The 25,344-nt window shown below is 42.8% G+C and overlaps 2 protein-coding genes across 3 annotated transcripts in view; one reads left to right on the top strand and one right to left on the bottom strand.

Moving 5' to 3' along the window:
- LOC137144960 (nardilysin-like) overlaps positions 1-16,725 on the bottom strand; it is a 66,758-nt gene extending 50,033 nt beyond the window's left edge. Inside the window, exons 1-5 of the mRNA XM_067535475.1 lie at positions 16,397-16,725; positions 7,868-8,156; positions 7,406-7,487; positions 3,014-3,167; positions 944-1,017 (exon numbers count right to left, since the gene is read on the bottom strand). Of these exons, the coding sequence (XP_067391576.1) occupies positions 944-1,017; positions 3,014-3,167; positions 7,406-7,487; positions 7,868-8,156; positions 16,397-16,602 (805 nt within the window). The 5' untranslated portion in view covers positions 16,603-16,725. The remainder of the gene's footprint in view (positions 1-943; positions 1,018-3,013; positions 3,168-7,405; positions 7,488-7,867; positions 8,157-16,396) is intronic.
- Positions 16,726-18,642: 1,917 nt separating this feature from the next.
- MAGOH (mago homolog, exon junction complex subunit) lies at positions 18,643-24,723 on the top strand. 2 transcript variants are annotated; one of them, XM_067535487.1, is made up of 5 exons: positions 18,646-18,915; positions 21,551-21,609; positions 23,206-23,316; positions 23,666-23,748; positions 24,473-24,723. In XM_067535487.1, the coding sequence occupies exons 1-5, from the start codon at positions 18,828-18,830 to the stop codon at positions 24,570-24,572; spliced, it is 441 nt and encodes a 146-aa protein (XP_067391588.1). In that variant the 5' UTR covers positions 18,646-18,827; the 3' UTR covers positions 24,573-24,723. The 2 variants fall into 2 exon arrangements, with proteins under 2 accessions (XP_067391589.1, XP_067391588.1); XM_067535488.1 differs by lacking the exon at positions 21,551-21,609 and having other exon boundaries at positions 18,643-18,915.
- Positions 24,724-25,344: the final 621 nt, after the last annotated feature.

Here is a 25,344-nt window from a genome sequence, read left to right as displayed (position 1 = left end):
GACACTCTTACATAAATTTAAATCTGGTTCATATCAGTTTAGCATGCCCCTGTAAAATAAAAGGAATATATAACGAATGGCCACACACAAAGTTGCATCAATTTAACTAAATCAGTGTAACAGCACCCCTTCAGTTACACAGGTGCAACTTCTGTGTGTCAATAAGCCCTTATACTGTTAAAAACTGTGTTCTGTTTAGTTTTGCTAACAATTATTTAACTCAACTCCCTTAGCTTTTCTGAGGTCTTTATGACTCTCCTACCCAACCCTTCAACTAAGGGCAGAGAAAGCTCACAAATCAAACCAGGGAAGATCAGACTTGACATTCCTGATATTCCTAACTTTAACTTAAAACACAAGCAGGAAAACAATTGTTTTTTAAAATTTCCTCTTAAAATCTACATTTCTATCCCTTCTTTACATACCATGAAGCATCAAAAAAGGCTCCAACCCATTTTGCCCCTTTGCAGATCACCATTAACCTAGTTCTATTTTATTCTTTGCATCAGTTTTTTTCTTGTGCCAGTGGATTGGTGAAATTTTTCAGATGTTTTTTGATCAAAGGAAGTTTCTCCTCATTTTCAGACTGCTTCCTACTCTAACTATTCTCCCTCAAAATATACTATTTTCATAAGACTAGTCTCCCTATCAATGTTAATACCAACATTTGCTCTGCATTGAGGGGTAAATACAACATAATTTGACTCACACTCACATAAATGTATATATTTCATTAAGCTCAAAGAATTAATAAAGTCCCATTGACATAATTTTTGGCTCCTAGTTAAATTTTACTTTTGAACTGAAGTTAAATAAAGGACATATAAAATATTATGCATCAGACTTCACAGCACTGAATACCAGAGAATCTTGTCAATAACTTCAGTACAGTCATACATTGGAGCTCAAAAAAAAAGTTTCATGACAAAAATATTACTCTTACCACTATCGACAGCCTCAACTTCACGATCAACAGCATCCCTGATCATTAGTGGGTGAATGAAGAACTGTGCCCACCTAAATAAAGAGAAAAACAGCAAGTCTTTTCTGCTGTCTGCTGGTAGTACAGAAAGACTGTTTTTTATAACTAAAAACTGCTTTTGTGACAAACAACAATATTCACTGTTTTTAAGGTTTAGGATTTGCAGTAACTCAGAAACAATTATACAGTTTTGGACTCTTTTGCCACTAGTTCCTAAAGCCGCTTAATTAAAATTAATAAACCCAATTATTTAATATTCTCAGAAAGACAAAGAGCAAGGCCCTGCTCTTTAGAGTGACAGTGACTGGTAGAACATGGTACCAAAGGATGCAAGATCATCTGCCTTCAGTGCATAAGAATTATCATACCAGATCTGACCACCATTGGTCAAACAGGGGTGCCTGTTTCAAACAGTGGCCAATACCAGATGCTTCAGAGGAAGGTGGAAAAAATCTCCATAATAAACAATTAACAGCCTGCCCACTGCGGCAGTTTCTTCCTAACTTCTACCAGTTAATGGTTGACTTGTGCCTTAAAAAATAAGGGTTTACATCCATTACAATGTATTTCTTATATATTTACGTAGATAACATTAGTCACAATTAATTTTTCTCCTCACACATAAGGTATGGATGATGGATAGGCGGAGCAGTGGCATGTATGGAACACTGGGGCACTAGTGACGATTCTATGTGGGGGTGGAAGTTTGAAAGGTGAGGGTGGTGGTTAAATTTTGGATATACCTACGTGGTTGCCAGGGAACCTTGGGATTGCCAGGGAATCTCAGACTGTCTCACAGTGGTCCCTTCTGGCCTTAGAATTTTTGAAAATCCTACTAAGTTCTTTGCCTCAACAATACCGTCTCACAGAGTTCCAAAGGTCGATTATTTGTAGTGTAAAAAAGAATGTCTTCATCAGTATTGAATTTGTTGCCTTTCAATTTCATTAACTGCACACATGTTCTTGTATGAATAATGATGAATAGTGTGCCTATTCACCTCCCACATATCATTCATTATTTTATGGACCCATATCGTGTCATCTCTGCTTTGAAAAAGCTAGGACTAGTTCAGAGGAGACAATCTCTCCTCATATTGAAGTGTTGCCATATCTCTAAATATCTTTGCTACCTTTGGGAACCTTCAGAATAGACAAAACTAGTCTAATTCCCACCTTTAGAAGGCTGAATTCTGCCCTCAAATGTTTTACACAAGGCTATCATAGAAGCAGCACTTCCATTGTGTACACATTCTAGGGCAGATTTTAGGTCAATCACCATATTAATGGTTTTGATAAAAATGCCTATTTGCATTGCAACCTACTTTCCGCTCAAGTAGTTTTGTCAGTATCAAAAATATTTAACTTACCCTTCCATCAGAAGTGTGTTTAATTTCCCTATGAAAGAAGTGGAGCTTTATTGTCTTGACATAGCCTATGACATGGTGTGAGTTAATTAATGATCCTTCCTGGCACTGAACATATATTTTATTGAATAAAGCTGTGTATCATTTTATTGCACTTTTTTGGTGGTATACTGCCATATAAGAATCAATACTTTTTTTAAACAGAGACTGTTATTAAAAAATTAAACAACCTAAGAGGGCACATATTTAAAATAAACCAGCCAATAAAAGATTCTCCTTTGAGTAGTTAGATAAATGGAATGAACTAGCAATTGAGAATTTATGATAGTCCTAAAATATAACCAAGAAGTAATCTGGCATACATACATATTGAAGTCTGTTCTATTTTCTTAGCAGGTACATAAATCATATCACTCCTAAGAGAATATACACTACAAGGGTACTGCTGCTCCCTTAAAAGACAGTAAGAGATTTAAGGGAAAGTCACAGTCTCCTTCCATCTACAATGTCCTCTGTTGTACTAAGGAGACTTATGGAAGTTCAGCAACTGCAGGCTCCCTTCAATCAAGCCAATACAAAGTTATATATGCAGTTTCTTCAGACAGACAAACATTGTGTTAATCTATTTTAAATGAACCAATGCTTTATTTGGTGTGATCAAGGTTACCTATCAAGTGCTTCTTTGAAGTATTTCTGCTGGATATCAAAATGGAAGACTGTCCGTTCACAGTCAGTTGAAGCATTGTCACTGCCCCCATGTTTCTTCAGGAATGCATCAAACCCATTCTCATCTGGATACTTCAAACTGCCCATAAATACCACTGAAATACAATCCATCAACATTAAGAAGATATTATAGACACAATGATGATTGCAGAAAGGCCTACGTATATCTATATAGCTACATATAGACAGCATGATTTTCCACTTGTGGGCATTTACACTTGTACATTATTATTTGATTTGGTAGTATTTTATGTCCATTTGCACAGGTGTAAATGACCACACAAGATGTAAGACAGTGGGAAATCTGCCTTGTGGCAATTGACCAGCCAAAAAATGTAAGTTATAGAATGGAATAATTCCAGAATATGGAAAACACTTGGTTTCGAGTATGATTTTAAGTTATATCTTAAAACTGATCACATCAATCTCAATCTAATACTCAATAAGTCGCCACAGAAAAACAGACATATAAGCACTCAAATGTCTCTAACTCTCTATGCTTAAAGTTGAAGGAAGCGATAGGAAACAAGCAATTACTACTTTAGTCCATTTAATGAAAACAAATGATTTATCTGAAGTGCACTGTCGGAGAGGGATTTATATCCAAGGCCAGCAGTACCACCTAATGGCAATATTCCAGACTAGGTTGCCCAGAGGTGAGAGTCAGTGGATGCCATACCTAGTGGCTAGAGTCTGTGGCCACCTGGCCTAGCAGCTACAGTCAGTGGAAATATCACTTAATAGCAAGAGTCTGTGGCTGTCTTGCTTAGTGGCTAGTGCCAGCGGAAGTGTCGCCCAACGGCGAGAGTCCGTGGCTGGGGGTAGAGGAACCTAGGCCCATCCTGCTCCACCAGGTGCCAACCCAGGGTCCTTCAAAACAACGGTCCAGATACATAGCCTACAAACAGGCACCCTTATAACTGTGCCCTGGGTCACTTCCCAGCCCTGCTTCTGTTCCTCCATCTGCATCACAGGTCTGCTTTAGGGTCCCCTTGGTGTCTCCGGAGCATAAGGTCACTCTCCAGAGCATCTTCCCCTATCAGCAGAGTGATGCATTGTCCTCAGCCCCCACAACTGAAAGGCCTGCAGTGGCTTGACTATGAAGCCCGGTCCCAACCGCTTAAAGCCTCTTAATGTGGTTTCTCTGCAGGAGGCTGCAGCATTCAACTGCTCTCCTGCTCAGTCCTCCTAGATTGAGCTCAGCTGCTCCTTTTTGAATTCTCCCTCCACTGGGAGCATGCCCAGCAGGGGGCAGTGGGATGTGGCTTCCTGTGTCCATAGCAACTCCTTAACTCTCAGCTCACCAGTATGGAGTTTGCACACTCCATCACATGCACATACAGTCAATAGTTGTTTAATAAAAGGGAACATGTGCTTCTTTCAAGAAGTGCAAAAAATCAGTTTCTTTGCCAATGACATTAAACCACATCCATGGTGATAAGTCTCTGTTTCAGGCCCTCCAGCAGCTCTTCAGCATTATTCTGCAACCATCAGTTGCATGGCTGGCTGACTTAAAAAGGAAGCCTGATACTCTAAGCTTCCCAAATTACACCTGGTAGAACTCTGGAAGATTGGTGTCTCTACATTTACATTAAATTATTAAATATAGGATGATATTTGCACTGAGCATTAAAAGAGTGACCTGGAGCCTCCTTGACAATTTATGTAAAATATACATACTATGTTGTCTGTTAAGACTCTCATGTGTGTTTCCTTGACCAACGGGAGGAAATGGGCGCAGGCATTCCTGACCGCCCTGGGTTTGAGGAAGTTGATGTGGAGGAACATTTCTGTGGATGACCATTTGCCTTGTGTTGTATGGTCGTTTAGATGTGCACCCTATCCTATGAGGGATGCTTTCGTGTGAGAAGTAATTCTGGGGAAATTTGCAAAAAGGAGATCCCCTTGCAAATGGTTCCTGGGTTTCTCCACCAGTCCAGGGAATTTTTTTACCATAGTGGGCGTTGACAGAGATTTGTCTAGTCTGTCTCTGTTTAGTCTGTAGCTCGAGCAAAACCATATTTGGAGAATCGCATGTGAAACCTGGCATGAGGTATCACCGCTGCGCCTGCCGCCATATGCCCCAGGAGTTGGAGGCAGTGTCTGGATGATATTTGGAGACTGTTTTGTACTGTCTCTATGAGCACAACCAAGGAGATGAACCTGTGCTGAGGCACGAATGCTTTGGCTTGTAACAAGTCAAGGTCGGTCCATATGAACTCTAGGCATTGCACAGGGGTGAAGGTTGATTTCTGGACTTTGATCGGCAAACCCATTTCCAAGTCTACTGCAGTACTGATAACCCAGAAGGCCTCATTGAAGAGAGGAGACAATCATCCAGAAAGGGATAGATCAAGATCCCCTGGGAGCACAGGTGAGTGGTCACTACTAAGAAAACCTTGGAGAATACTCTCAGAGCCAATGACAGCCCAAAGGGGAGAAGCCGGGGCCTAAAGAATACTTTGCCTGCCCTGCCCTGCAGGAGGGCCGGGGGCAATAAAAGACAGACCCGCCCTCCCTATTGGAAGGATGGGGATCATGGGCGCCGTATGAGCCCTGCCCTATGTGAGGGGCAGGGGGCTACTGACAGCTAGAAAAGCCCTCCCTGCTTGGGGCTGGGGCTCAAATACTCACAAGCTGAGAGCTTTTATCCCCTCAGACAAAGGAGCTGTGGCCTTCCTCAGAGCCTGGGCCCTAGGAAGGGTCGCAACACCTCTGGCTGGACCGTGCCACCACCCTACACCCCTAAATTCATGAACCTTTCACTGGAATCATTGTACATTTGAGTTCCCTTGATGTACCATTAAGCAGGCTTAGTGCTGCTGCCATCCTATCTGGGGGTGTCACCCAGAAACACAGCACAAGTTTGAAATAGAAATATACCATACATATTTAGAACTCATAATACAAAACTGATACAGCCATATAAACAATATTATTATACTTTGCAAATTATAACCTTTCCAATGGTACCTTGTATAGCATATCCTGTACAATATTTGTTGTAGATCTGTAACATTGGTTCAGTAATATTATGACTGGTCATTCATATTCCACACAGCGTCACACAAGGTACCCCACTTAACTTTTTTACCTTAAATCACGACTCCTGTATAACACATAGCACTTATAATAAAACAAAAATGTTTAGTTAAGAAAGAATAGCTTCTACTAGAAACGAGAGAGTGGTGGAAACAAATGGTTACAACCCAAAACAAAATAATAAAATGTGAACCTGAGCCTACACTTTATAATAGTTACCTTTCTTGCCTAATAAAGTAAGTCTTGCCCTCAAAGCGCTCTCTGTTGCAGAGCTGACTGGCTTCACAGCAATCAGGATCCAATTTTTCATGTGAACTCGCTCCGCAAAATGTCTCCACTATAAAATAATCTAGAATACTTTTTGTTTCTATTCATGAGCAGGGTATCCCTGTCTTGTTGTAATGTTCCTTTTTTACCTTCGATAGGTTTTCATCATTTGCTGCTGTCTCTTATGGTTTCCCATTGATAGTCTTGGGATTAATCAAGGCTAAACAATCAAGCCTTGCCCTGCATCACCAACTAAACAAGGCAGGGAGACAACTCCCTCCTGCCTGAATGGGCCACCCCCAAGACATATTATCTCTTGATGACTAATTTTTTACTCCAAGTCTCTAAAGCATACTTTCAATATAAATTCATTATTCCTTAAATATTATCAATACATACATCTTGCAATTATATGAATTAGACAAGTTACTAGCTTTTTGGAGATATCTTAGATATTACTCTTTATGGATAAATATCCTGAAAGGCACACGTTGGTGTACTGAGTTTGTCAGGTCTGAAGTAAGAGTTGTTTGCAAAGAAAAGGAATCCTTTGCCTAGGAGCCTCTGTGTCACAATCACCTCACCCACTCTTTACTCTTTCAGTCTCTACCACAGCAAGCACAGCTTTTGGTCCTCACCTTTAAGGCTTTTCTTCATTGATCTCCACCCTACCTTCCAATTTTTTTTATTAAGTTGACCTCCTCTCGCCCCCCCACCCGCCAAACACCTTTATGACACCAGTGATCACTCACCCTGATCACTCACTTGCCCATTTTTTCCCACGTTCACGTCCATGCATTCTTCATGCAACCTCTTACACTTGGGAAGAACTCCTTGTGATAATTCATTAATTCCCCATCTTAGCCTCTAACACCCTATTAAAATTTCTTTGAGGTGGTACCTACATATCACACTCATCTGGCATTCTGCTTCTAGAATATTTTATATAAATCAATAAATCCAAAATAATGTCATTACATTTTCCACTTTGGGAGAAAAGACTGAAATATAAGCAGATACCTACTATGCTCTAGTAAGTGGGCCAACCCAGGCAGATCTTCAGGGTCACAGAAACTACCAACAGCAACACAAAGGGCAGCTGCAGACTGCAAAATAAACACAACATAGACACTGAGGGGTCACTTCTAAAAAAAACAGCAGTCATTTTATCTAGTAGGTGAGAACTTCAGTTCTAACAATCTCACAGAGCTACCCTACACCCAACAAACAGAAGAATGCAACAGGTCAAAATGTTTCATTCTGCTGCAAATACTAACAGTGAATCCATAAGTAATGAAAACATAGGCTCAACCCTGAGAGCAGTAAGTGCTCAGATACCAGAGATGGGGGCCACATAAGTAACTAGACAGATAGGACAAACAGGAATGGAGGAATAGCCTGTTTGTCAGGCCACAATATTTGAGTTTAGGACCACGACAGTAGTTCTCCACTTAACAAGCTTTCACCCTGTAGCATTAGCACATACCAACTTCTCTGTACCACTTCTCTTCTTTGCTTCCTCCTTTCCTGTTAGTTCTTCCATTTCTACATCTTCAGAATTATTGGGATCCTCCTCATCATCTTCATCATTGTCATCATCCTCATAATTTTCCTTGTCATCTTCCATCTCTGCTCCTGAGTCGTCATTTTCGTCGGTTTCAATCTCAGTCTCATCATTATCTTCCCCGCCCGAAGACTCTTCAGAAGGAACACCATCCATGTTATTTGCATCCGAAATCAATAGTGCACACAAGCCATTTTGTAATTTGAGATACCTGTGAAATTAATTCTGTTAAAATTTTGAATCTTCAATTGTCCACCTAAAGTCACTGACCCCTCACAGAAGGTCTGAAAAATTCTGAATTTTCCACTCTTGTTCTAGGCTTTTGAACAGTGTTCCCCTCCCCAGAGTGACGTTCTTGAAGATCTACTACACATGAAAGGTAGTTTGAGAGCAGAAAAGTAAAAAAAAAAAAAAAACCAGTCCATTTTTGCCATTTAATTATATTCCCAGACAAAAATAGGCAAAAATGAGGTAAGGTTGAAAATACCTCAGTAATTTTGAGTAAAAAGCATGACACAGATGTTGTAATTACCATCCTTCCCCCTCTCCCCCCCTCGAAAAAAATAAGCAGCATTATAAAATCAGGCAGTTCATAGTTGTTTAAATATAAGAGAAATCCAAACATTTTAATTTTATTCTGTATTATATAGGTTCTTATACCATGCTCATTACTACAGTATTTGAGCACCTTTCGATATTGAACTGAGTGATGTGATTAACACCTATCACATGTTGTTTGTTCTCTCTCACATATTCTTCCTGAGGAAGAATTCTGTGTATATGTGGGTGTTTTGTTTTAGTGTATTTTGCTTTAAATTTATATACAGACATATATATGCACACACACACACCCCATACACACACAAGTATGTGTTTATATTAGAGAAGGTAAGGTCAAAGAAGTGCAATATGCACATGGAGGAGAGAAATGGTGAAGTTTGTGATGGTCCTTTGTTCCTGTGAGAGTTTGTTACGCAGCCTCAGACCAACCTGAGAAAGATCTGTCTCCTACACAGATGAGCGTTTCCTTTACTTGTAGAAAGGTCCATTGTGCCAGAAGAGCAGAGTTGTTGACTTCTTGGACAACTTGGACCTCTAGGTGATATTTTAGATATCCTGGACTCAAGCCTTTGAGTATCTTGATGAAAACGACCAAGACCTTGAACTTGACTTTTTATAGGAAGCCAGCATAGAGAACAGAGGACAGGTTTGATGTGCTTTGTGATAGCCTATGTCACTAAGGAGAAGCACTCTAAGCACTGAAGGCTTCATGCCCAGCTATACTACATTGCTTTAGTCCCGATGAGAGGTGAAAAGGCATATGTAAATGAGCCAAGTCATCGGCCAACAGGCTGGGATTAAATCTCCTAGCCAAGTAAAACTAGGATAGCTAGCCAACTAAAACTAGATAGCACTAGTTAGATGCAGATATCTGAACACTTATAAGGCCATGTCTACACTGCAGCGCTAATTCGAATTAGTTTAATTCAACTTTCAGAAACCGATTTATAGAAATTGCAGCAGACTGTCCACACTACGTTGTTTGTGCTGGTCTCTTGCGTCCACACTGGCCAACCTTAATTCGAAATACAAAACAGTGCAATGTGGGTAGCTATCCCACAGTGCAACTAGCCACAGTGGCTGTTTGGAAGTGTGTCCTCGTCCCAGGATGCAATGCTGCTTCCACTACCCTTTCCCCCTCCCTCCCCCACCCCCAAACAAACAGGAAAAGGATTTTCGCACCAATTTATTACTCCCCACAATCGCCATTGCTGCAGAGACATGGAGACAGCTAAGCTCTGCACTGTAATTCTGATCATGACAATTACAACATGGCTTATCATGGAGTACTTTAGAAATAGAGCAAGAAGGCGAAGCAGGTACTACACCTATGCCATCGTGGCAGCCATGCTACAGGCAATTGAGCAGAACAATTCCCGATTGCTGCAGGCTGTAACGTTTCATCTGCAGTCCGTGGACCGCAGGTTCTGGTGCAGGAAAACAAGCACAGAATGGTGGGACCGCATAGTTATGCAGCTGTGGGATGATGATCAGTGGCTGCAAAACTTTTGTATGAAAAAGGCAACTTTCCTCTGGCTGTGCTCAGAGCTCTCACCATCCCTGAAGTGCGTGAACACTCGCTTGAGATAAGCCATGACGGTGGAAAAGAGAGTCGCCATTGCTCTCTGGAAGCTGGCAACCCCCGACTGTTACCTCTTGGTTGGGAATCAATTTGGAGTTGTTAAATCTACAGTGGGAGCTGCGGTGATTCAAGTGTGCAGTGCCATCAATAGAGTTCTGCTACAAAGGCTAGTGACTTTGGGAAATGTGCAGGACATAGTGGAGGGGTTTGCCACAATGGGCTTCCCAAACTGCAGGGGGGCCATTGATGGGATGCACATCCCTATCTTAGCACCTGTACACCTCACAATCGAGTACATAAACCGCAATGGGTACTTTTCTATGATACTGCAGGGGCTCATGGATCACAGGGGTCATTTCACAGACATCAATGTGGGATAGTCTGGGAAGGTGCATGATGCTCGTATATTTCGTAACTCAGGACTGTTCTGTAAGATGCAGGTGGGCACTTTCTTCCCTGACCAAAAAATTGACATCAGGAGTGTGGAAATGCCCATAGTGATCCTGGGGGATCCTGCTTACCCCTTGCTCCCTTGGCTAATGAAGCCCTACACCAGCCACCTTGACAGTGACAAGGAGTGTTTTAATAAGAGGTTAAGCAGTTGCAGAATGGTTGTAGAATGTGCCTTTGGGCGTTTAAAGGGTAGATGGAGGAGTCTCCTGACTAGGCTGGACATGAGTGAGAAGCACCTCCCTTCTGTGATATCTGCTTGCTGTGTTCTTCATAATGTGTGTGAAGCGAAGGGGGAAAGGTTCCCCCAGGGTTGGGCTGCGGAGGCAGAAAGACTGGCCACCAATTATGATCAGCCCGATTCTAGCACTACACGGAGAGCTAACCGCGGAGTGCTTTACATTAGGGAAGCTTTGAAACCCAGGTTCTGCAATGAGATGCAATAGTGATTTCTGCTCAAGTATGTTGTTTGCCTTTGACGATCCCGCCCCCCCAGTCCCTTTTTATATCTGTGCCCAACAAATCCCTCCTGATCAATAGCATATATAATAAAAAAACGTTTTTGAATGATGCAAAACTTTATTTTTTAACATTCATGTCATGGAGGAACAGGGGGTGGGTGAGGGTTCATTCACTGTCTCCAGGGGTAGAGTGGTGGCTTGCTGTGGTGGAGGAGAGCACATACTGCAACCTGGACAATCTCCTCCGAGACCTCGTGGTGGGGGGGGAGGGGCAGGAGGTGGAGGGAGGCGGAGCCCTCGTTTCAGGAGCATTGTGGAGGGGATGCAGCGGGACTCTGTCCTGCTCCCGCTCCTGAAGGTCAAGACACCGGAGCATGTCTGACTGGTCTCGCAGGAGGTGCAGCATCTCATGCGTGGTGCTGCGATCAGTCTCCTGCATTTGTCTATGAGTGTCCGTGACCCTGTCCATGCTCTTGGACTAGAGCTAGAGCTCTCTCCCCCCACCCCAGGCTTTAGTAATGCCCAGCCAGCCTCCCTACCACCCGCCATTATTTTTAGTAAAAGTCACACAGGTCACGGGCTTCCATGAATTTTTGTGTATTGCCCATGACCTGTCCGTGACTTCTACTAAAATATTAACCTTAATCATTAGGGCACGTGTGTGCTCGGCTGCTCGCATCAGCGTTTTCCATACTCACCAGGAGTGTTTGTGATGATGCAAAGTGCAGGGAACCACAGATACATATTACACTGTGCCAGGCACCATCGTGAAGTCTTTTGGGAACTTTTTGCAAGGTGTTGCGGAATAGAAATGAGTTGGCTGAGGATCTCTGAGAGTTACAGGTCAAATTCCCAGCATGCAACTTTCTCCATTCCATAAATGCAATCCATATCCCATCATTTTTGTGCCTTTTTGAAAAAACTCACAAAACCCATGCAGCACTTTTTGCTCTCTGCCATCTCTAGCAAAAGCACAGAGTCTGCAGAACTCTGTACGATTGTCATGAACATTGCAAACAGAGGATGCAGAATTCTACTATATTTGTATAGCTGCAGGAAATACCATAATGAGGGCTATGACAATTACTTGAAGGATAGTTTGCTAAGTGACGTAGCAAAAAACAATTCAAGGTTGCTGATGACATTCACAAAGCAGCTGCAGTGCAGACTGTGACGTGCCATTCTGAGCCTGAGAAATGAGCACTGACTGGTGAAACTGAATCACATTGCAGGATTGGGGCAATGAGCAGTGGCTGCAGAACTTTCAGATGCAAAAAACCACATTTCTGGATGTGTGCTAAGCTTATTCCAGCCCTCCAGTGCAGTGGCACCAGAATGAGAGCTGCATTGACAGCAGAGAAGCAGTGGCAATTGTACTCTGGAAGCTTGCAACACTGGATCGCTACCCGTCAGTGGAAAATCTTTTTGGAGTGGAAAATCCACAGTGGGGGCCATATTCATTCCAGCATGTAGGGCCATTAATCATCTGCTACAAAGGACCATGCCTCAGGAAATGTACAGGACATAGTGGATGGTTTTGCAATAATGGAGTTCCTGAATTGTGGTGGGGTGATAGATAGCATGTAAATCCCTATTTTGCCCCCCCCACACACCTTGCCACAGGGTACATCAACAGAAAGGGCTACTTTTCTATGGTTATCCAAGCATTGGAGGATCACCAGGGATGCTTCACTGAGATCAATATGTGCTGGTCAGGGAAGATGCCAGACACCTACGTCTTTAAGAACAAAGCACTGTTCAGGAAGCTGCAAGCAGGAACATTCTTTCCCACCTGGTGGATTACCACTGGCACTATTGAAATGCAGTGGTGAATCTGTGGGATCCAGCTCACCCCTTGCTCCCATGGCTCACAAAACCATATATTGACCACTTCAACAGCAACAAAGAGACTCAACAGGTGTAGAATGACAGTTGAATGTGCTGTTGGTAAAGTGAAAGGACACTGGTGGTGTTTACTCACTGGATTGGATCTCAGTGAGAAAAATATCCCACTGGTTATAGCTACCTGTTGTGTCCTACATGCTGTTTGTGAGGCAAAGGGGTAAAAGCTGCTGCCAGGGTAGAGGGCAGAGTGAGAGCAGACATTGAACAGGCAGGCACAAGGCTCAACATGAAATATACAGTTGAATGACGCTTTAAAAGAGCACTTAACGCTCAGCCACAGTAGTGCTCTGTAGTGAACTGTTCTGTGGCCCTGAAGCTTTGGGCGCTCTTGGGAAATGTATAGTGCTTTCTACATATTTACAAACATTAGACTGCTTTACTGAAGCTGTGAATTATCTGGTGCTTCCTATACATTTGTAAATATGATTGGCTTTCCAGAACCTCTGAGTTCTATAGCACTGTACATTTACAAGTACTGTGTGCTTTGAGGATTCAGTGCATTCTGAAATGTATTGTGAACTAATAATGATTTAAAAAATATGAGCGACAAAAACAGTGCAGAAAAGCAATGTGCAAAAAACAGCAGGCAATGCAATACAAACTTTGAACTAAACTTTTAGAATTGGAAAGGCAGCAAACATTTCTGTCCATTTCAGTGCACAAATGTTGTCCCTTGTAGCTATACCTATATCAACCCCTGTTGGTGAATGTTAAGCTATGGTTTTCCTTGCTGTTCCCCAGCGTGCAATGATAGGGGTTAGGATGCTGCTCATGATGCCACATAATATGCTGTGGGTGTCAAGACTGACACTGTGGAGATCTCTAAGGATTGTAAAAGGTGGGGAATCAGGGATTTTGAGGCCTGTAGGTCAACCAGCATCTGCAGCATTTGAGTTTGCTGCCTGAGAAGCCCCATTATGTCCTAGTGCACCTCCCTCTCCTCTGCCTGCTGGGACGCGTAGGCCTTTCCCCTCTCTGCTTTTTCATTTCCATACCCATGTCATGCTTGCCTTCCAGGACCTTTGTTCATGGTCTGAAGCAGCAATGCTTGCAAGATCTTCTGAACTAGTCCTCTTCATTCTCCTCATCAAGTCAGGTGTTCTAGGGTGTGCAGGGGGCACCCCTTAAGCCCACAATAGCAGTTGCTGATAAAAACAATCAGGTGCATCATAGGATTTATAGTCAAAACAAAGGGAATAAGTTTCAAAACTCCCTTCCCGTATTCCCATTAAAACTTTTAATAAGACTTATTAACCCTTCGGCTTTGAAGTGCCTCTGCACAGCACCACTCTCCAGCCCCAGCCATGGTGAGTATGGGTCCCGCCAGGGGCAGGGGAGGAATTCCGGTTGCATGAAACAATCAAATTTCGGTCCCTATTCTACTGTAGACACATGGAGCAATGGCACTCAATACTGCCACTATTTTCCATAGGCGATGGTGGTTTTAGCTGACATCTCACTCCTGAGAGTAACGAAGCCACAGATAGCATAGCTGCTCCTGGCATCCTGAGGCCACCATGACCAATATGCCACTAGCCTGCTTAGTGCAATGGTGCCAGCTGAACTCATCACAGTGTGGTATGAGAAAGCGTCTTCTGCAGAAGAAATGAGGCAGCCATCCTTAGAAACCTTCAGGAGAGGATTGCAGAGTATCACCATGAAAGTTTCACTGAGATCTCTCAGCAGGATACAAGGGATATCCTTCTGTACATAAACAAACTGCTCTGAATGGCCCTCTCCCATCCCAAGTTTAATCCAACAGGGGAATGAAAAAACAGATACCACATCTCTCTACTAGTAGAACAAAAGTTGATATCAGCATCTTGTTGAGGATGGGCCAGGAGACATCTTAATACTGCAAGGAAAAAGGCATGCACACTCTTACTCAAGATCTCTTTCCCCTTCATTGGGTTCATCCACATTTGGCTGCCAGGATTGACTAGACTGTGGTGGAGTCTGAGAGGTCTTGATTTGCTGTATGGCTGGATTCCCCTTGCCACCTCTCTCCTCTCCTCCTCCCTCCTGTTCATGGCAGAGATCTACGTTTCAGGCTCCTCCAAGGTAACCACAGTGATTTGAGGAGTGCTGGTGGGGTCTCTGCCAAACACGGCATACAGCTCATTGTAAAAGCAGCAGGTCAGCAATTCACCACCTAATTGACTATTGGCCTCCCTTGCCTCTTAGTATGTCTGCTGCAGTTCCTTCACTTTCAGGCAGCACTACAGCTGATCCATGGTATTTCTTTGCCTGCTTCCCCTGGGGCAATCTGCTCATAGATGTCACTGTTTCTACAGCCGGTCCACAGCTGTGCTTGCATGGCCTTTTCTCCCCATAATCCCAAGAGATCCGACAGCTCTTATATACTCCAGGCAGAAGCATATCTGGTGTGTGGAGCCAGTCTGGTTGGCTGGCTAGTTGCACATAAGGGAGAGTTCCTAAGTATGTTCACCAAGATGGGCAATCAGCAAAAGGCATTTCAAAAATACATAGGGGACTTTAAAGGAGGTGTGGCTTTCAGACTTTGTGACCCCTGGACAGTGTAATTTACAGTTGTTACACGTGCAGTGACTATTTCAGCAAATTGGGCATTATGGGATAGCTGCTGGAGGACTGTTAGGATCAACACACATCATGCAGCATCTACATTCACACTCAGTAGATCAGTCATTTCTCTCTGCTGTTCAGCTTAAGGTTTTGCTGCACTGCAACAATGAAGTGCTTATGTCTGTCAAAGACAAATTTGAGTATAGACATGCACAAATAGGTTGACACAAGGCGATTTACAGTGACCTAACTCTGTATTGTAGATCAGGTCCTGTTTGCCAAAGTTAGCTTTGGCTAGCTAATGTAAAGACAGAAAAAAAATTATCAAATTCTTCTATCAGCAGACAAGCACATTACTCTGCAGCTGCTAGCAAGGACTGCAAATATAATTGCATGGCAATTATCAGGGCTCAAAATTTCAAGTTAGAAGCAACTTGCCTGATGTAAAAAAATCAATAACCCTGACTGAAGGAAACAAGCCCCTGCATGCTGTATAACTCCCATACAACAGAGTTAACATTTCTTCATATTCTCAGCGGACACCGCTGGTGCTCTATGACCATGAGACAAAGCACTGAGGAGAAGGCTGGGGGAGAGGTTGGGTTTGAAAAGGTTAAATTCCTTATGATGAACTGCTCTGCTTCCTCACTCCCAGTGCAAACAGTCAGACTACGAGAGGGCAGGGCCACAAAGGAATAAAGCGCCTGGCACCACCCCTGGACCATGCTCTGCTTTTAAATGATTCATTCAGCCCTGAATTCACCTGCTGCCGTTGACATGGAAGCACCTAGAAGTGCGTGGGGGAGGGGATTCAGTTTGCTTTAGTTTCTTTCTTCTTCCAGGGTTACTATAAGGAGGGGAAGCTCCTAGCCCCTCTGCACCATTCCCAGGCTGCTGGGGGTGGGGTGTCTTCCCCCCCTTCCCCCACACTGGGCCCCTCCCCCTCACCTGTACTGTTTGGGGTCACTGGGGGACTTGACGATGACAGGGTCCCCCAGGTTGGGGTTTGCCCCGCAGCCCCTTCCTTCCTCCTCAGACTCCTCCTGAGGCAGTTGGGCCGGAGCACCTCGGCCGCCCGCTCCGACCCGCTGCCCCGCCGCCGCCGCCAGCTCGGGGCAGCTGCAGCTGGACACAGGCTTACTCTTGCCGGACATAGCGGCGGCTCAGAAGCCGTTACCGGCTCGCAACGGTCGTCACCCCCTCCCTAGCGAGACCCTCCGAGGCTAGCCCGGCCCCAGGGAGGCACAGCAGCGAACCCCGCGCGCGCGCAGACGGTTGGAAAGAATAACTGCCTGTAAAAGACCTGACCCCACTGACCAGCCCGACTGCCTCCCCAACCAATCAACACACAGCTGCGTGATGACGTATATGGCCGCTCTATGACGGTTAAATCCAGCTAGTCTAACAGTGAAGGAGACGGCTGGGGAAGGGAAACCGTGGGGTGAGGAACGCGGGGCGCCTCATGTAGCTCAAAGAGGCGCGAAGAAGCTAGGATAGAGACGGGGCTCAAGGTCGCAGCAGCCCCACCTCCCATATCGCAGCATTCGGGCTGGTTTACTGACCCCTGCTACCGATCCCGCGCTGGACTCTTCCTACTCTTCTCCCCGCCCCCCCCCGCCACATTTCCTTTCCTATTGGTCAGTGAGACTGTCGCTCACCAGCCCATTGTCGCCCGCCAGACCAGTTAGTTAGCTCGCTGTCGCGCCGCGAGTGAGCATGCGTGGAAGATGCCATTACCAAGGACATGGAGGGTGGGATAGGTGCCGGCAGAAGTTCGAGTGGAGCGTTCCACGTCGGGAATCCAGGCTATGAGTGGTGGTAACTCACTGAACTTTAACAGGCCGGATTTCAAGAGAGGCCTCAGGCACGTCTCCGTGCGAAGTGGATACCACCTGCCTGTTGGAGGGTCCACTCCCTTAGTATAGGAGGTGTCTATCCAGCAGGTGGCGAGCGAGTTGGGCTGTGTAAACCTCAGTGGAAGAGATTATGTCTGCCCACGGCCTAGTCAGGCAGCAGTTTATAATGCTAGAGGAAATAAGCATTGTGGCTTTGCAGGAAAAGGTGCAGGGTTAAACTGAGGAGTTTAGTAAAGTGCAGGCCATTTTCATAGCCAGAAGACATCTAGAGAGCAACATGCACCGTCTGATTTTTGCCTTTATACGTCAGAAATTAAAGCACTTGGCAGAACTCCCTCCAAAGCAGAACTAATCCTCCCTTGCAGCCGGAAAACCTTCACTTTCAAGGAGGAGAGAACGGATGCTTGTCAACAGGCAACCTTTTCATTAAGCAGTGCTGTACAGAAATAGTAATTGAGCGGTCGTGATATTGCAGGCTGCATGATTTAAACAAATGCCTGCATACAATACTCTCGAGAGCCTAGCATGACAGACAGCGAGAAAAAGTTCAAATAGAAACATTCTCATTTTACATCCTACCAGCCAGCACCACTTCATTATCAAATGAACTACAGCCTCATTTGAAGGGAATGCATTAGGAAAGTGAGGTCTCACACCTATAACAAGGCTGCCAATGTACTTCGTCAGGGGTGTAACAATTCTGTAACGAGGCTCAAAGTGAAGAAAGCGGCCTTTATTTTTGTCTGTACTTTAACTCATGGAACTTGTAGCAAATATTTTATCTTCATCGTAATAAAGTGAGCAGCTCCATTAGGCATATGCTGAACCCACCCATGGAGAACATAAAGAATTACTCCCTGCGATATGGAGGATCTAGTGGCTCTAGGAATCGATGGTTTACTCCTAACACGTGGGGATCAAATCCTGAGACGCCTGCCCAGTTGTTACATAGATAAAATTCCTCCTCGGCTCCGGATTTGGCCCCACGATTCTGCGGGTCACAAACAACACGCAAACGCAGACAGAACAAAACAGCCTGGGAGTGTTTTACTGACTTCTTCGGGGACCGATTCGCATCATCGGCGCGTTCGTCGTTTCCCTTCCGCCGACAGCAAGCGCCGTCACTGTCATGCGCGTTCCCGGCACAAGTAGCTGCGCCTCCGCTGGTTTCCCTTCCCCCCGATCCGGAGTCCCGTCCCTTCCGCAGCGCAGTAACCGGTCTCTAGACCGGTCCCCTGTGTCTGTGGCATTCATTTGGAGGACGTTGCTTTTGCGTGAATTACGGGGGAGGGGGGAGCTAAGTTCATCAGCGGTCCGCGCATGAGCGGACGTGACGTATACGCTGTGCGCCAGCCGCCAGCATTTCCTTTGCGCCTTGCCCTGAGGAGTCGTTGGCCCTCTGCTCCCGCCGCTGCGTAGTGGTGGTCGTTGCCGTGCAGCCTGTCTCCCGTCCCGGTCTGACTCTGGAGGCGCGGTGCACGCCGGTCTCTCGGCGGTCAGAGAGAGGGGCGGAGTCGGGGGCCATGGCGAGCGATTTCTACCTGCGCTATTATGTGGGGCACAAGGGCAAGTTCGGCCACGAGTTCCTGGAGTTCGAGTTCCGGCCGGACGGTGAGGGCCTGGGCCCGGGTCTGGCGGAATGGCAAAGGGCCCGGGTGGGGGTGGCACATGGCTGCTGGTGCTGGGCTCGTCGTGGCCCACTGGCTGACGGAACGGGAGGCCTGTGGGGCGGGATCCGGGAACGGGAAGGCTCGGGTGGGCGGGAGGAGCTGCCGTCGCTTCGTATATGGGACGTTTAGAAGGGCGCGCACGGACCCGAAAAGCAGGTTTCGCTGGCGCTGCTCGGACAGTAACCGGCCGCCGAGTCCCTAGTTGTCCAGCTCGCTTCGTCCTTAGACGGTCACCAGCTTGAAGCTCCGACAATGTTAAACATGAATTAAAAAGTCGTTTCGGGCACAAAGCTGCTCCCAGGATCCCTGCCAGTTGCTGTGTTTTCACTAGTACCGTTTCTTTTTTAAAGATTTTTTCTCTTTCCTTGCTGCTTTGTGAAAAACCCTCACAAACTGGGGAAAGTGACTATCCAGGGGAAAGTGATGAAAAGGGCCATGTAGGGAGTGCTGTCAAATACAGGATATAAACAGCCTAAGGTACTGGACTGGATTTAGGAAATCTGGATTCAATGCCTGGCACTGCCACAGAATCCTCCAATGTGACCTCAAGCAAGTCACTTTACCTTCCTGTGCCTCCATTCCCCATCAGTAACACAGAGAGAATACCGCCTTTTCTCCCTCCTTTGACTGTTTGGAGGGTTTTCAACTCTAAGTACTGATTGTTACTCTGTATGTACTATGTCCAGGAGGTTCTAAATTGCACGTGGTACATTTGGGTGCCAGTCATGGCTGGGACCTATAGATACTATTCTAATACAAAATAATAAAAAACTTCTAAAAATTCAGAAGTGATATTTATTTTCACAAGGTGACATTCCTTAAAATAATAGATAGAATCTGATTTCTATGGCTAAATGTTGTCAAAGTGTTTGTCAGGATCTGTTTTTTTGATAGTCAATTCAGATGTTGTAATTAAAGTTAAATAACTAGTGCAGTTAATCACCATATTTCTCAGTATAACCACAGTGCAAGCCCTCTAATCAGTTGCATAGTTTTGAAATAATAAAAAATACAAATTACACACCTTGCACCTATTTAAACATTTACAACTCTTGCCTTCCACTGCTTTATGCATCAGTAATAGCCTGCTAAAAATTGATTTATCAACAGATTTAATTTCTTAGTAAAAGTCTAATACACGGATTATTTGATTTCTCTTACTGGGTTCTGCTGCCACAGGAAGTACTAAATTGCATACAATATGAATCTACTGAGACAGCTGCACCTGACAAGGTAAGGGCAGCTTTAGAGCATAGATGGGGCTCTTATGGAACCCAATAGGAGCATAGGCTTCCTGGAGATATCCTGAATCTGCATGTTCCTGGATATCCTGGCTACATCCCTTCCCTGTCCAGGACTGCCCACTTTGAGGCTGTAATTGTTAGTTACAGCCCTTTCCATTCAATGAAGTAGAGACTTGGAGGTCTTGTGCAGCTGCAACACTCCTATAGATAAACATTTGGCCAATAGCTATCTTATGAATGGGTCCACTTGCATGAACTCTAGAACAGTGGTCCAGAACCTTTCCAGATTGTTGTACCCCTTTCAAGAGTCTGATTTGTTGTATATACCCCAAGTTTCACCTCACTTAAAAACTACTTGTGTACAAAATGAAACATAAAAATATCAGTGTCACAGCACACTATCACTGAAAATTGCTTTTTTCCCCTCATTTTTCTCATATAATATCCATTGGAAGATAAATTTTATACTATCATTTCAGTGTGATACATAAGCCTGTTTTTCACTTGTGAGCCTTGTGTGAAGCCCAAGCCCTAGGCAGTGGGGCTGAAGCAAGTAACTTAGCTTTGTGGTGCCCCCTGTGGTGTGGCGCCCCAGGCAGTTGCCCCACACTTGCAATCCCCCTAAACCTGTCCTGTGACCCCCCATGAGGGCTGCAACCCCCACACTGAGAAACACTGATCTAGATGAGTTGAGTATCCCCCTGGAAGACCTCAGTGAAACCCTAGGGTTCATGTACCTATTGAGAAACACTGCTGTAGAATAAACCGAGTCACTTGGTTGAAAAACTTCAGGAACAAAAGATAGTCTACATGTATGTAGCTGCTTTCATATACAGGATCCCAAAATGACTTTCAAATGATCCAGAATCAAAATATAGCACCCTTTGAGTTGGGGAGATGGCAGCCAGGCCAACATTTAATAATCATCCCCACAACAGGGCAGGGGGATAAAATAGAAATTTTAGAAAAGGGCATTGGAGGAAACCTTTATGCAACAATTCAATTGGTTTATTTTTATAGCTGTTTAATTAGGAAGTATTAGCAATTTTATAAAATTACTACCATACAAGTACCAAAAATACAACTTTTACCATTCTATAATAGGATCTCAATTTGTAGAGGTGTTGTCTACTTTAAGCATCAGAAAGATAAAAGGCTGACTCAACCTACTTAATGCAACTAACAGCAGTTCTCTTTTTCCTTTTGTATGGCTTTCTGCACAAACATACGTTTGTTTCATTATTTTATTAGATTTTAAAGTAATTAAATATTGACCATTGCAGTACTTTGTCTATTGTAGTTTGAATCTAAAATTAATCTTTATTTTAACAGGAAAATTGAGATATGCCAACAACAGCAATTACAAAAATGATGTAATGATCAGAAAAGAGGTAGGCTATTTATGTGTTTTAGTAAAAAATAGCTTTGAATGCTATGCAAATAAAGCTGAACCAAATAAATGGTTTTCATTAATTTATATAATTGGCTTTTAACACTTAATAAAAGTGAGCATTCCTTTTAAACTGTTTTCTAGCAATAGTTACCTATCTAGATACTCCCTGGCTCTATCACCATAATGTCTAATCACCTTTCAAACATTAATTAATTTAAAAAATTCATTCACTTACTATTCCTATGAGAGGTTATCACCACTTTACATATGGGGAACAGAGGCAGAAAAATTACAGGCCTCATCCAAAGCCCATTGTAGTCACTAGGAAGTTTCCAGATGACTTTGGGCACTGGATTAGGTAACACTGTTTTGCCAAAGCAATGCATTAAATCCTTGTTACCTGAATCCCAATCCAGTGCTTTGTCTTGTTTCCTTTTCTGATGCCACTTTCTCCCTGTGTTCTCATTTACTTTAGGAATTAGTCTTATCTGGCATAAATGGTATTGCAATGTTTTTGGGGTATAGAAAAGTTGTCACATCTAATCTAACAATAATGAAGAATAATTTTTTAATCTTGTTTAGGGATACACTCTAGTGAACATTGGATCGGAGCAGGGAACATGCCATAGTCACCACTTCCAAACATTTCTCTTCCCCCTGAGCCTAGAACTTCCTAATTTGGGTCCCTTCCAGAAGGGGTGATTAGGGATTTTTAGTTCTTAATGACTAAAAGAATTGACCAGCATGAATAAATCCTTGGTATCAGCTATTTAATCTGTGTGTTTACTACTCCTAGAGTGGTAACATCCATAACATTTGAACAAATTCTGTTTTGTTAATGCTTTCTATAACCTACAAGAAGGTTAAAAATATATTGCAATTGTAGTCATATGAATGACTGGTAAGAAAATACTGATCTTGAGAATAGGTTGGCTTAATTAAGAGGAAATAATCAATATAATAATTAAAATATAATTCTATTGGTAGTCCTTGCGAATAGGTTTTTGGATTTAAATAAATCAGACAAAATGGTCTAGTGTCGCTGAGAAGATTCTCTGAGGAACTAATATGCTCATCTGATTCCAGTGCTATACATAGAACACTGGATCATTTGTGCTCTGTCAATCCTAGCTATTATAAGAATGAATAACATTCCTAAATAGATTAGACATGACAACTTTCCTATACCCAATTTTTGGAGTAGAAATAATAGCCTCCTTCTGCAAACCCTTACATGCCTGAATACTCCTTACCTCTGTGTGTATTCCAATTGATTTCATGTCCAAATAAGGGCTACTCAACTGAATGAGGTTTTTCAGGACTGGGATTTATGGTCATGTATATTTGTAATATGGAGAGCTGAACTGACAGTTTCTCTAACTACTTCTGAGAGTTGATAGTTCATCATCTTGTTAGCTGTATGGATATGATTATTGAAAATCCTCAAAGGTATGTGTTCTCATTCAGAGATTCAGGGGCCTGAAATACTTTAAAAATGTCTTTAAAATATCAACTTTCAAATATTAAGTACTTTTCTGTGCTTATTCATCAGCTCACTGGTATATATTAAGACATGTTTAAATATTGCTTGTAGGCCTATGTACACAAGAGTGTGATGGAGGAACTGAAGAGAATAATTGATGACAGTGAAATCACAAAAGAAGACGATGCCTTATGGCCTCCACCTGACAGAGTTGGTCGGCAGGTTAGTATTTATGAGCTTTTTCACTTGCATTATTAAAATTACTTTAATTTGGACTTGGTTGCGTGTCGTAAGTGTAATGGTGTATAAAACATTTTTGCTTGTAAACTGAAAAGTCCACTGGCACCCTTCTTTTTAACAGATCTGTTAATAGGTGAAACTTAAAATTTATATACAGTAGTAGAGCAGTCTACTCTGAAAGTGTCAGTGCCTGGGTGTTTGTCATATGTAAGGAGATTTGTTGTTTTTAAATGTAAAACCATTTTATCTCACTGCTTAGGCTGTTCCTATAAACCAGCACAATGTTCAAGCAGTTTTGCTATTGGACTGATTTTTTTAAATTATTTTCTAGGAGCTTGAAATTGTAATCGGTGATGAACACATCTCTTTTACCACATCAAAAATCGGATCACTTATTGATGTAAATCAATCCAAGTACGTAAGTCTGTGCAGAATAATTCTTGTTTTGCCAAAATAGTGTCATTGATGAGGAATCTCTATTATAACTACAACCAATTTAAAAATCTATATTGGGTGCATACAATACATATTTTTGAATGATGATAATCTTTTGTTGTCTCAACGCTTTTTTTGGAGGATCCTCTAATTATACTGCAGAACCTCATTCTTTTGTAATGTAGGAAAATGACCTGTAAAGTATTTCACATTACCTCAGTGAATTGTAAAATAATTATCTGTGCACAAAACTCCCAAAATATATTAACAGAATCAGAAGCAAGAATTTATAAACTCTTTACAGTGAAATCCTCACCCCATTAAGTCTGACAAAACTCCCATTTACTTCAACAGGACCATTTCACCCCTAAACTAAACTGAAAAGATGCTGTAACACATGTTCTTAGAAGTCTTAGTGACAATATTACACTAATATATGCAACAAAGATTGTACATCTTAAAAGTAAAGTAGCGAATGTGGACCAGATTTACAGTATATGTCCTTCAGTCTAAGTATGTAACATTTATCAATTTACCGCAGTCCACCATTGTACCAGATTGAATCATGGCATTTTAAGTCAGTCTCTAAAGAAATAGAATAGAACAATCTTGGCACTGGGGCTTTTTTGTAAAGTGTTTACTTTCAAAAACTCCTCTTAAAAGTTTGCTAACTAATGTTTTGGTTTTGTTTGTTTTCCTTTAGGGATCCGGAAGGGTTACGAGTGTTTTACTATCTGGTCCAGGACCTTAAGTGTCTAGTCTTCAGTCTTATTGGATTACATTTCAAGATTAAGCCAATTTAAATTGTATCATTTTGAATTTGTATTGTAATGTTGTGAAGGGTGAGACACTCATTCCTTATCTCTTCTTGGTCAGAACTTTTATGTATGTTAGCATTTTTTTTTTTTTTTACACAGTGTAAGTAAATGTCTTTAATAAAAATGATGAAACCTGTATTTTTTAATTTAAAAGTTGTCCAGGTAATCAAGACTTCAATCTTTGAACACCATTTACTTTCATTACTGTATATACAAAAGAAGTAGCTTTTAGTTCATGTAGAACAATACAATACCTAGTTTTAGAAAAAGCAAGATTTTAACTGTTCTATCCATATAGCACTTGAGGGAGGAGTAAATGAAGTTTTATAGATCTATGGTATTAAACTCTTGTCAGACCCCTCAAGATAAGTTTGTGCTTTGAACATCAATTAACAATGATCAGATAAGAACTGAAGCCATGTTCTGTGCTAGCTTCTGATGATTGGCTTTGTTTTAGCTGTCTCAGGGACTGAAACTCTGTCAAGACTGATATTTTATAACTCCACTCTTTTCTGCTAGCAGCTCTTAAATCTCTGAATGGAAGCTTTAAAAGATTTGCTTTTTATGTGAAGCATTGGTTGATCCATACTGAAGAAATCAGTTCTCCTTTTCTGTTTTGTTCACATTCCTATCAGTATCTTAAACATATTTTTAAAATACTCTTGTACTACATAAGTCTATGGACTTCATTTGCTAAGGATATAAGTGTGAATCTGATGCACAATAGCTAAATTTGAGATAGCTTTGCCCATGCAAA

The sequence above is a fragment of the Emydura macquarii genome, unplaced genomic scaffold, assembly GCF_026122565.2.
Source record: "Emydura macquarii macquarii isolate MOO-44397 ecotype Brisbane River unplaced genomic scaffold, CSIRO-AGI_Emac_v2 contig_3506, whole genome shotgun sequence".
NCBI lineage: Eukaryota > Metazoa > Chordata > Testudines > Chelidae > Emydura > Emydura macquarii.
The sequence above is the reverse complement of the archived record's forward strand: the minus strand, read 5'-3'. Positions and strand labels throughout refer to the sequence as shown.